Source organism: Propithecus coquereli, unplaced genomic scaffold, assembly GCF_000956105.1.
Source record: "Propithecus coquereli isolate 6110/MARCELLA unplaced genomic scaffold, Pcoq_1.0 Scaffold39, whole genome shotgun sequence".
Classification (NCBI taxonomy): Eukaryota; Metazoa; Chordata; class Mammalia; order Primates; family Indriidae; genus Propithecus; species Propithecus coquereli.
The window spans coordinates 112,045-124,299 of NW_012149618.1; the positions used below are offsets into that span (position 1 = coordinate 112,045).

The 12,255-nt window shown below is 42.5% G+C and overlaps 1 protein-coding gene across 1 annotated transcript; it reads left to right on the plus strand.

The window, feature by feature from the left end:
* Positions 1 to 252: 252 nt before the first annotated feature.
* FAM228A (family with sequence similarity 228, member A) lies at positions 253 to 10,911 on the plus strand. Its single transcript, XM_012652403.1, has 5 exons — positions 253 to 345; positions 2,292 to 2,360; positions 6,649 to 6,736; positions 6,858 to 7,011; positions 10,764 to 10,911. The coding sequence occupies exons 1-5, from the start codon at positions 253 to 255 to the stop codon at positions 10,909 to 10,911; spliced, it is 552 nt and encodes a 183-aa protein (XP_012507857.1).
* Positions 10,912 to 12,255: the final 1,344 nt, after the last annotated feature.

The following is a 12,255-nucleotide window of genomic DNA, read 5'->3' on the forward strand; positions in this document are numbered from 1 at the left end:
GGCCGGCGCGTCCAGGCGGGCCGCGTTCCACCCCCGGCCCCCGGCGACGCGGGCGCGGCAGCTCGGGGGCGGGGGGGGGGGCGGCAACCACCCCTCTGGAGAGTCCTGGCTTCGTGGTCTGACTCACCTGCGCTAGGAAGGGCCGGGCGAGGGTTCAGACCGCCCTTTGAGCCCCAAGGCCCCGCGGTCTCGAGGGTAACCGTCCGACCAAGTCTCCTCAGTTCACTTTCTCCCCTCAGGCTTCTGCTACCTATGGCCGCCACGAAAACTGCGAACTATGATGGACACTTCCGGCCAGAAAAATTAAAAGAATGGCCAGAGCCCGAGTCAATTTCTTTAATGGAGGTAAAATAACGTGGCACTTTGCGACGTCGTATTGGCGATGGGGCATAATCCTTGAGTTTAGCAACTATTAATATTTTCCCTTAATCACGCGTGTATTCCCAGAATGGGTGGGGAAGCTGCGGCCTTAGGTCCTTAAGTGCAGCCTTTTGACTGAATCCAAATTTTACAGAACAAATCCTTCTATTAAAACGGATGCAGCAGAGAAAGATGAAGCTTTTCTTGCCTTCTTTGGTGCTTAAAAAAGAACAATTTTGAAATCAGAAGGCCGCAGGTTCGCCGTCCCTAGTAAGCGGGAGAAAGAATCCGTTGAGTGGGAGCGGCCGGCCGCAATCAGATTTGGCCCAGAGTGTTCCTTGTCGCCAGCCTGAGGACGGGCGAGCGGGTGAAAGCAGGGACCCCAGCTCGCCCTGCGGGACAAGCCAGTTAGTTCTTACACTTCAGCGTCTGGGAGTGATTTTCTCATAAAGAAAATTTCGTTGTTTTGTATGATCCTATGATTTGCCTCGCTGTAAACAAACAAACAAAAAAACTCTTGGAAATTTCCTTTATTTTGCCCCTTTTGTCGTGGTGGCAGAGTAGTGAGACAATTTTTGTTATGTATGTGCACAGAAAGCGGTGGATTTCAGAGAGCTGGTACAAATCATAACGTCTTCCTTATATTTTTTTCTGGCATAATTAGGAAGAAGGAGCCATCAAAGACAGAAACTATTTAAACAAAAAAAGATTGTTTGAGAATCTGACACAGTACACCGAGTGTTTATAACATTTGCTAACAATCTTACTAGAATGTGTAAAAAAAAAAAAAAAAAAAGATTTCCCAAGATGCTTGCAAACATGTATGTTTTCTATCTCTTCAAATAAATAGATTGATTCTAAAATTATATCATAGAATCAGGAAACATGTTTAATTGTTTTACATACTTTTTCAGTTGCCATCTTAAAATAAGTCTGAGAAGGTTTTTAAAGCAAGATTTTGTTTATATTAGAAAGAGAGTTTTGTTTTGGGAAAGACCTGAGTAGCTGTTTGAGTATCATTTTAGATTTCATGTGAAGCTATTAAATATATGGGTAAAAACGCAACTCTTCTTGTTGAGATTTCTCTTTCACAGATTTGGCATTTGAGTTTGGAGTTTAATTTGTCTTGATGCATTCAGTGTGGCAGAACAGAAAGAAGAGCCAGAGATAGAATAAATAACATAGTTCTAAGAACCTGTGTCATTTTTCACTAGAGACAATTTTTTTAGGTAACAGTATATCTCTTCCAGATCCTGGAATTTTATTGCCTTTTCATTTGTTCCTACTTAGTCCTGTAAGAACAAAAGCTGTAGATCAGTTCATAGCGTTCTAACTGAAAAAGCCGTAAGGTGGGGATTTAAGTGCATCAGCTTGACCCAAACTCTTAATGGAAACAGTAAGTCCCCATATGTGAGACAATATCTGTAGGAGACCAGGAGTTAACACTAACTAGCTCTGAGACTCTGGACTGGTTGAACTAAATCAAACTTTCTGTAGTTTTGACTTATGAAGAGACCTAGCAGAAGGCAGGAAACTTCAAGGGCCCTTTAAAACATTCCTAGTGAATGAATGAATGTATGAATGAAAAGAGGATTCATTTTATACAGAATCCCTTTAATTAGTAAGCTGCCTTGTACTTTAAAAAATAGGATTTAATGATATGACGTCAGGGGTTTTGTCTGGGTAGAAGGCTGAACAATGGTCGGGATTTAGATGAAATAAGATTGACTCTGAGTTGATAATTGTAGAACATGGGTGAGGGGTTCATGGAGAGTAGTTTTTGAAATTTTCCATAATGAAAACTTACAAAATATACTTTAAGATACAGCCATTAGATTTACACTAAAATTATTGGTAAAATACACTGAGTTTTGTCATTCTAGTTTGTTTCTTCAGGATTTATATCCTAATATTCAATTCTGTAATTTTAGGTATTGGCTAGAGAAAACATTGATGAAGCTGTACATGCAATATTATTTAGAGAAAATTATGTCGTGAAGGTAAGAATTGGCTATAGACTGTGTGTTCTAAGGGTGTTCTACGGGAACAAGAGTGATGTCACCATGTCAAGGAGCCTCATTTTGCAGGGACAATGAAGCTGCTCTGCAAAATGAGTGCTTGTTTGTAGAACACTGTGTAGATCTGAGATTGTGCCACCTCCTGCAGGATCACCAAGAAGTCCTTAGGCCTACTTGGATCTGTCCTGAAGGGATCTGGGAAATTGTTCTAACTGCTCCCCTTTGTCCTGGTTCTGAATAGAAATTCTTTACTACTAAAACTTGCCTCTCGTTCTCCTATGTTCCCACATTGCAGTGAGGATATATAAAACCACCAGAAATGAATTAGTATCTAAGGTTAATGACCAAGCAGTAACTGATAGTCACTATGGAATCAATAAGCTTAAGAGGGGTTTAATTTCAATGAGAAGCAAGGTGTTACAGTACTTTGACATTTGTATTTACAATTTATGACAGAAGTGTACATATATTCCCATTTGAGCGTCCAAAGAGGTAGGTGGGATTAACCTTTTACAGATCAGAGAGAGGTGTCAAAGCAAGTCTAGTGCACTTTCTACTCTACCAATTTTGTCACAGACTTTCCTGACAGTGAAAGCTAGATGTGGACTGAGTGACCAAGGAATGCTATGAAACCCTTAAAAAGAAGCAAGGATTTCGTGAGTTAGGAATGGTTTAGTCTGATTCATGAGTTAGGTGCAGTTTAATATGAAGACATAGTCGTGGTTTAGAACTTTGAGTTCTTCCTGCTCTGTGGTCTCAGGTTCTCCCACTGAACTTTATTCTGTGCTTCAACTATCTCATACCAGGACTTTGTAACCTAAATGTGGCTGAGAGCTTATGAATGGGGACAAGTGTTTTTTCTTCCTTATTTAAATGACAATAAATGAAAAATTTTTTTTTTTTAGTTGTTATACCTTATTTTATTATTATTTTTAATTTCAGCGTATTATGGGGGTACAGATGTTTAGGTTATGTATGTTGCTCTTGCCCCTCTTCCCCCCCCATGAAAAATTTCTTAATAATTTATTTTCCTTGTTTGTATCACTTCATTAGAGATTGGATAAATATTTTCAGCATCTGGATACTTTTAAGGAAAGAAGAAAAGAGATGTTATATAAAAAATGGGTGGTAAATGTTGCAGAGCCTCTTCAACAGAGAATTATGGAAAAAGTAATTTCATATAGAGGGCTTGAAAAAATGAAACAGGAGAATTTTGAATATTATTTAAAGCACACAAATAAAATGGTATGGAGAATTTGTTTTTGTTTAAATAAAGTATAATCTGAATATTTTACTGGTTATGCAAATAGTCCCAAGCTTATTTTTGTATTTAAGATGAATTAATTGAACTGTAATACTACATTCTTAAGCCTGGAGTTTCAAGTGGGAGGGATAGGAGTATTGATCTGGAACTGGATTTATCAGGAATGCTCTTAGGTAAATGTTAATAGAATAATAGTGCCTTAAATCATAAAGCATTTATTTATTATTTACCTAACAAGAAATTGAGGGCTGGGTGGTCTTATGGTGGGGTCTGGCAGCATAACAGTGTCAAGTTTTTTTCTATTGTTCTAGTCTGCTATCCTTCGTATTTTCAGTTTATCCCCATCATTCTCACAGTTGCCTGATGGTTGCTTACAGCTCCAGGTAGTAGGTCTGCGTTCAAATTAGGACGAAGGGGCCAGGAATGGTGCCAGGGGACTCTTCTCGTACCCTGCTCCTTTGATCAGGAAGCAAAAAGAGTCCCCAGAAGTCCCTAGCCAACTCTCCCTCAGGTCCCATTGGCCAAGACTGGCTCACACAGCAAGTCCTAGCTGTCAGCAGGGTCAGGAAAGAGGTTGTGCAGCTTTCTAATCTCCATAGTAGAAGGGGGCAAGGGAAAATGGGATTGATAGCTCCTGAGTTAGCCGACCATTAGGTAGAGGGACTAACAGTTTCTATAGTCTGTTCTTCTGTTTGCTTTTACAAAACAATAAAATTTAGTTTCTTATTTTGAAGATTCTTTTTGTTTTAATTTTGAGGTCAGGACTCTCTTTTGGAATTTAGGCCACCTATTTGCAGTACCAAATTTAAATGTGTTGGCTTTAGGTGTGTACTACAGGATCCCGCCAGCACCCCACCCCAGGTATTAATATTTACTAGTGATTTAGAGTAGTTTAGCTGGATTAGAGCATTTTAAGCCTGAATATGTACCTTAAATACTTCTTCCTAAACACCCTAGGAGGCAGAGCTCAAGATTGAATCCAGGTCTCTTTGAAACCAAAGTGCAAATTCTTACAAGTTGTGTCCAGAAATGTGATGACACAAGTGTAGGATGGGGAGGCCACGCGTTAGAAATGGCATGTGTTGAAATCCAAGTGATTTTAAATGACAGTAAATTCAGTGTGGGTCAGCCATGTGAGCTGGCTTCCAAGAAAATGTCTGAGCTGTCAGGCTGTATTAAGAGAGGCTGTGCTTAGAGGGGGCAGCATCAAAGTCCTGGTCTACCCAGTCCTTATCCCGTCACTCCTGATGTCACACTGTTGAGGGGACACTTGCCAGTTGCAGAACCTTTAGAAGAGGGTGGAATCTTGACAGCAGTTCATGGGAGGAAAAGCGGAAAGAAATAGGGTATTTAGCCCAGGAAGAGAAGATGTGAGGAGGAATGCAATCTCTAAATGTTTAAAAGGCAGACTTATGGCTAACATAGTTAGACTAGTATCTGCACCTGGAAGTTACAAGGCAGGTTTAAACGCAATCTAAGGACAGATTTTCTAGTGGTTAAAATGACCAAAAAAGTGTCTGTTTCATGGAGCAGAAAGTTCTCAAACTAAGGCTTATGGATGACTTGGGACTAAAGTTAAATGATTACTTCTCCCAGAAGGTGGTGGAGTCTCACTGAGTCTAAATTACTTCTGAGGCTTCTTCTAACCCTTTGCAGCTATGCTTTTATATAAAAATGGAATGAAATATTTGGATTTTATGAATCTTACAAAGCAGTTTGTATGTAGTGATTTGCTCTAAAGTGTATTTTTTTTTTCCTAAAGGAAATTGTATCTGGAGAACATTATGATCCTGAAGTATATGATCCTTTTTATATGAAGAAAAAGAACCCAAGCTATGGAAAGGTAGAGTAGGTTTATTACTTATATTTATTTATTCGTTGGAGCTCTGGAGTTGGGGAAAACGTAGTCATCTTAGAAGTCTTGTAGTTATTCTCTGTTCATTAAAAAAACTCCACAAAAGCATTTCTCCTGAGTTCTAGAATAGGAACCCAAAGTTCCTATTGGACTCTGAAGGAAATTTACATAGTGAACAAGGAAGGCATGCATGTGTGTGGTAATTTGTTCATTCATTCATTCACTCCCATTCAGCACACTTGAAGCACAAGAGGGACAATGAGTGTGGTGGAATGTGTCACTTGTGTCATCTGAGTCAGGGCAGGGATCATGGGACTCAGGAGAGAGCACCTTTCCACTAGAGGTATAGGATGGATGGTCAGGAAAAGCTGCTCAGAAGAGCTAATAGTTGAGCTTATAATGAGTCTTCAGTTTTTTGTTTTTTTTTTTTTTTTTTTTGAGACAGAGTTTCAGTCTGTTGCTGTGGCGTCAGCCTAGCTCACAGCAATCTCCAACTCCTGGGCTCAAGCGATTCTCCCTCCTCGGCCTCCCAGAGTGGCAGGATTACAGGCGTGAGCCACTGCACCTGGCCTAAGTCTTATAATCAGGAGGGATAGGAAGAAAAAACTTTCTTCATAATCTCTGTACGTCCCTGTGACACAAACTCCTACTTCTGGTCACCTGCCCTTCTGTTCTCACAAGTCCTTAAAGACCAGTCAGCTTCCCCAGGAGGTGCTCTTCCCCCAAGGCTGGGTCAGGAGCACTGCCTCATGCTCCTGAAGTGTCCCGAGCAGACTGCTCTCATGACTAGATTGCCATTGTATATGACTCGGCTGTTCTAGACCGAGAGATCCTCCAGGACAGGTGCTAATCTGGCTGTGGCGCACGGTGGCATCACAAATACTTACTGACTGATGCAATGATACAGTAGAACCCTGAGCGGAAGTATGTGTCTTCCGCCACCCGTTCAGCCATTCAGGCTCTGTGAGATATCCTCCTCTGAGGCGGGTGATATTTACCCTTCTGTTGCTCTGTGGAGTGACATTATTCATGGGTCTTTATTCTCAGCTGCTTTGGTATACAGCAAGACCATACTTGAATGCTTAGGACGGATTTTTAAAGTTTAATACAAACTATACTTGGAGCCTCAAAGAGTCTCATTTTTCTTGTAGGTTACAGTGTCACCACTTTTTGATCCTCTGTTTCGAAGACAGCAAGAGGTAGATGAAGAGAAGAGAGCTAGTCTTCAGTATGAGACAGGTGCTTTGTGATCACTGGGCTTCATTTTTCGAGACTGCTAATCGTCAAGTGATTTCCTACTCCAAGAGCAACTGGAATTGTCTTTAGGAGTGTTGATTTAGATTTTTTTATCTTCCTGTAGGAAAACAATATTCCATAAAAGAACTTAAAGAAATAGAGAAGGCCAGTCTGTGTGCCCGATTGCCCCAGTTCACTTTCACTCTACACAGCAAGATTCCAAGAGAGTGGCGTACAGCCTCCACGAGACCCAGAAGTAAAGCTCCCGGTAAATGCAGGTACAGATGAGCAAAATAAACCAGCAAGCAAACATTTGTTTAAATGCAGTTTAGTTTATTTCCTAATGAAGATCTTATAACTAGTCACATTTTTTTTTAGTGGTTTATAGTTTTATTATTATTACTAGCATCACCTTTGTTTTGGGAAACATATGTAGAAGATGGTATAATACATAAACAGATAACAAATCCCCTAGCCAGGCCTGTGAAATCGCCACCAGGTCAAGAAAGGGCTCTCTCCTGGCGACAGTCTCCTCCCTGCCCCAGAGCCATCTTCATTCTTTAAGCGTTCACTTCCTTGTTTTCCTTGTAGTGTTATCAACTAATATATTAATAGTTTGTCTTGCCTATTTTTTAATTTCATGTAAATGGAAACTTAAAGCATTCTTTTGTGACTGACATTTAAAAAAATCTTTATTAAGATATAGTTTGCATGCCATACAATTCATCTGTTCTAAGTGCGTAAGGGTACAATTCAGCGCGTGGCTGACTGCCTTTGCTCCCCATCACGCTTTTCAGTTGCGTTCATGCTATTGCGTATAGCTCCGGCGTAGTGCTTTCTGTTTTCTGTAGTATCTGTTGTGTGGCTATGACATCGTTTATTTAACCAATCCACCGTGGGTGGACATTTGGGTTGTTTCCATGTTTTGGCTATTATGAACAATCCGTTGCAGGTATTTTGGTTCCCACAAGCCACGTTTCGTAGGGTATATACCTAAGAGTGGAGTTGGCTGGGTCATAGGATGATGGTAAGCTGTTTTCCAAAGAGGCTGTTTCAGTTTACACTCCTGTCAGCATGGGTGAGAAATACTGTTGTTTTACGTTCTCCTTGACCTTTGCTATGGTGGGACATTGTCATCTGAGTAGAACTGATGGCTGCACAATAGCCTTTTCCTGCTTACCAATGAGACTGAGTTACTATAATATCTTTATTGGATGTTGGGTTTCCTCATTTGAGAAGTACCTATTCAACACTTTTGTCATTTTTTTCAGTTGGGTTGTTTGTCTTTCTTATTGATTTGTAGGTATTCTTTATATATTTCAACTATAAACCTCTTTTCACTTATATGTGCTGTATCTTTTCCTATTTTGGAGATTGCATTTTTACTGTTCTTAATGATATTTTTGATGAATAGATATTCTTAATTTTAACATGGTCCAATGTATCCTTCTTTTCCTTTATAATTAGTGCTTTTTATACATTATAGTGCATTTTATACATTTTATTATATATTAAAATGTCTATTCCAGAAGGTTTATAGCTTTATAGTTTTGCTTTTCAAATTTAGGTTTATAATCCAATTGGAATTGCTTTTTATGTAAATTGTTTATGGGGCCCAATTTTATTTTTTCCTCAGTACTATTTATGGAAAATATCATCATTTCTCTCCTGCTCTACACTGCAGCTTTTGATACAAATTAAGTACTCTTATATGTACTTAATTTCTAGGTTCTCTATTCTGGCCTATTAGTTTGCTATAGCTTTTTAATGAGTTTTGATACCTGATAGAATAATTCCTCCTATAAATTTTATAATTGGCTCAAGTTTCACATAGACACATACATAAATCCCCAAACAAACAAATACTTGGGGTTTTGATTTGAACTGCATTTAATCTGTATGTCACTTTGGGGAGAATTGACATCTTTACAATTTTGAGTCCTCTGATCCATGCATATGGTATATATCTCTCCATTAATTTGGGTCTTATTTTATTTCATGTAAAGGAGTGGTTCTTTTTGTGTTTTTTTTGTTTATTTTTTTTTTTTTGTTCCTGTTTTGTTTTTTAAGAGATAGGGTCTTGCTCATTGCCCAGGCTGGAGTACAGTGGCACATCATAGCTCACTGCAGCCTTGAACTCCTGGGCTCAAGTAATCCTCCTGCCTCAGCCTCCCAAGTTGCTGAGATTATAGGTGTGAGCCACCGTCCCCAGCAAGGAGTGGTTCTTAATCAGGACTCATGCTGCCCTGGCACCATTGGAGACATTTCTGATTATCAGAGGAGTGGGGCTTTACAGGCATCTAGTGGTCAGAGGGCAGGGATGCTGTTAAATACCTTACAACAAAGAATTATCCAGCTCCAAATGTCAATAAATACTATGGATGAGAAATCATGTCTAATGGCCTTGTAGATTTTTGGTTAGATTTATTCCTACTTATTCATATTTTGTTACTATTATACAAAATTTTATTTTCTAGCTATTTGAAGTTAATATATAGAAATAAAATGCTTTTGTATATTGATTTTTTTATTTGGCAGCTTTGCTATACATTTTTTTTTTTTTTTTTTTTGAGACAGAGTCTCACTGTGTTGCCCAGGCTAGAGTGAGTGCCGTGGCGTCAGCCTAGCTCACAGCAACCTCAAACTCCTGGGCTCAAGCGATCCTCCTGCCTCAGCCTCCCGAGTAGCTGGGACTACAGGCATGCGCCACCATGCCCAGCTAATTTTATATATATATATTTTTTTTTAGTTGCCCAGCTAATTTCTTTCTATTTTTTTTTTTAGTAGAGACAGGGTCTCGCTCTTGCTCAGGTTGGTCTCACACTCCTGAGCTCAAGCAATCCGTCCACCTTGGCCTCCCAGAATGCTGGCATTACAGGCGTGAGCCACCATGCCCAGCCTCGTCTGCCTTTGTTGTCGCCGCACCTCACTGGCCTTCCTCCTTCAATCTGGTCTCCTCCACGCAACGTTTACGATGAAGTTCAGGGGCTGTAACATAGCACATAAGGCACTACCTGGTCCCTACCACTCTTTCTGGCTTCATCTTGAAAATCCCGTCTCCCTAAAGAAAAGAAATATTTATTTCCTGTAATATGCTGAAATAAAACTAACTAACAAAAAAAGAAATACTTATTAACCACAAGTCAGCATGTCTATAACTCCCTGAGCTGCCAGGTTGCCAATGCAGGCAAGAGGGGCAATTATCAGAGGGAACTAGAACTCCCCATCACCACCACCTTTCCTCCAGCAAGCTCCTTGAGGTTATCATGGTGTTCCAGGACTCAGCTGGAACATAGTAGATGATGAATAATGGTTTGTTGAATGGATAAATGAAGGAAGACAAGAGAAGGCTTATTTCCCTAGATAGTGCTGGGCTTCCCAGGGCAGAACCCTCTGAGAGGGGGCCTCACGTGGCTGTTTGATGAAGTAAGAAAAGGACTTTGGCTACATTAGTCAGAGATGGTTTGATCACCAAAAACAGGGTCCTTCTCAAGTGAAAACAAATGGGGAGAGGGGCTAGCAATGTTAGACAGCACCAGTATGTCATGGAAGCCGTGGCCAGGAGGAAAACCAGGCTGCTTGAGGGACCAAGAGGCCAGTCCCTGCCTTGGGGGGACCATGTGGCTCTCACCATTGCTTCTCTTTCTGAACCTGCTTAATTTCTTCCCCTGCACACCGGCTTTCACTGCTTTCTTGTGCCTATGTTGGAAACTGGAGGCCCATCCTGCCTTTCTGCTTTGAGCACTCAGGCTGCCTGGAAGCCCCTTTGTCACAATTACAACTATAGGGATGGAGGTTCTGGACCAGGTGCCTAGCCTGGAGAGGGGTCCCAGGAGTCACCGCCTCCCTAAGGGTTGTGCCAGCAGGGGTGTGGGTGGGGCAGACGGATTGAGGGACAGCCACTAGTGATGTGTAGTCAGTCTTTCCTTTTCAAACAGTGAGTATTAAGATCGTTAATTTTCCAAAATTATCGAACGGTACAGTTCCATTTGTGCCAAGTCAGAATAATATTTTGAATTTTTCTTTGCAGTCCTGAAAAGCTCATCTGTGCAGAAAAGAACCAAAAGAGAAAAGAGAAAGAGAAAAAGACTACTGACCTAAGTCAGGCTGCTTTTGAAAGGCAGTTCCACTCCTCGAAGCTCAGCCCGGACAAAGGGGACGGAAAGAAGGTGTGGTGAGCAGAGGCCCGGGGGCAGGGCTGGGGGGCACAGCTTTGCAAGGCCCAGAGGCCCACTGGTTCTCGACTCTGAGCCACTGGCCACAGCGCTCCCCCTGCACCCTCCCAGATGGGCTCAGAGGGCAGAGCAGACGGTGGCCTGAGAAGGGAGTTAGCAAGAGGGGGCAGGAGAAACCTCGGATCGCCTTGGCTCAGTGCTGCTGCTGTGATGAGCGCTGGGCAGGGAAACTTTGCATGAGAAACTCAGCAAAGTGGTGAATGTGGGATCTGGGCGCCACTTTCAGGGGATAGATCGTGCCCTGCCAAGGCGTGGCTCCTAAGGTCGCTCCACGGAGCTCACCCTGGAAAGGGAAGAGACCACAGACGAGCTTTGCACTGGGGGCTGCATGTGGGCCAGGCCTGAAGGTAGCATATGTCACTTCCTCTGACAGTCCATGGCTAGGACCCAGTCACACGTCTGCCCTGACTGCAGGGCACAGGGGTGCTGGGGAAAGTATTCTCTGACTGGTCTGAACACGATGGCAGGGGAGCATTTTGTGGACAGCCCATTGTCTCTGCCTTACCATACCCAGGTTAGCCCTGTGTGGAGTTCAAAGATACGCAAAGCCTCTGCCAGTTGCAGAAAACAGAGTGAGAGAGGTCGGGAACTCGCCTGTCTCTGCCCGGCAGGAGGCCGAGGGTGGGGTGGGGCCAGCAGGGTCCTCCCTGCTCCTGTCAGCCCCTCATCCCAACAGCCCTTCTCTTCTGTCAATAGGTTTTAGGAACTAGGAAGCAGAGACCCCGCTCCTGGGCAGCTGGGGACAGCCGACAGGGACAGGGCCCCCAGCCTGTGGAAAGAAGAGCGATGACAGCAGAGGTTCTGGGGAGGCACCTGGCCTCCCTGCAGAGGGCGGCTGAGCGAGGCCACCATTTGTAGTCACACTTGGCTGACTTGAGTTTACAGTGTCTGTGCAACACTTGGAATACTGCAAATGTGTTTTCTCTCCTCAGAAGTGGCAATAAATTGCAAGACAAACCCAAATAATAGTTACTGTTTGTTGCCCTCCTGCTGTGAACCAGAACTGTGTGAGTGAGGGATTTTGTATTCACTGAAAAGTTTCCACAGCAAGACAGTGCCATCATCTCCCAGTGCCGGTGCTCAGGGAGGCTCGGAGACTGGCTCGAGGGCAGTGTTCTGTCAGGGGTCAGGCCCTCTGAAGACACACGTTCATCCCCCCAGGGCACACTTGCTCCTCACTCGCCCTCAGATGTGGGTCTCCTTTCAGAGGGTGGAGTTATGGAGACCAAAGTCCCTGGAGGGACTTGCTGGGGACTTCAATCCAAGGAGAGACTTCCAGACGCTTGA

Excerpts from the sequence above, each read along its gene's own strand:
- FAM228A (XM_012652403.1), top strand. The coding sequence starts at position 253 with ATGGCCGCCACGAAAACTGCGAACTATGATGGACACTTCCGGCCAGAA. Across the intron at positions 2,361-6,648 it reads GAGAAAATTATGTCGTGAAG|GTTACAGTGTCACCACTTTT; the intron begins GTAAGAATTGGC and ends TTTTTCTTGTAG. Across the intron at positions 7,012-10,763 it reads AAAGCTCCCGGTAAATGCAG|TCCTGAAAAGCTCATCTGTG; the intron begins GTACAGATGAGC and ends TTTTCTTTGCAG.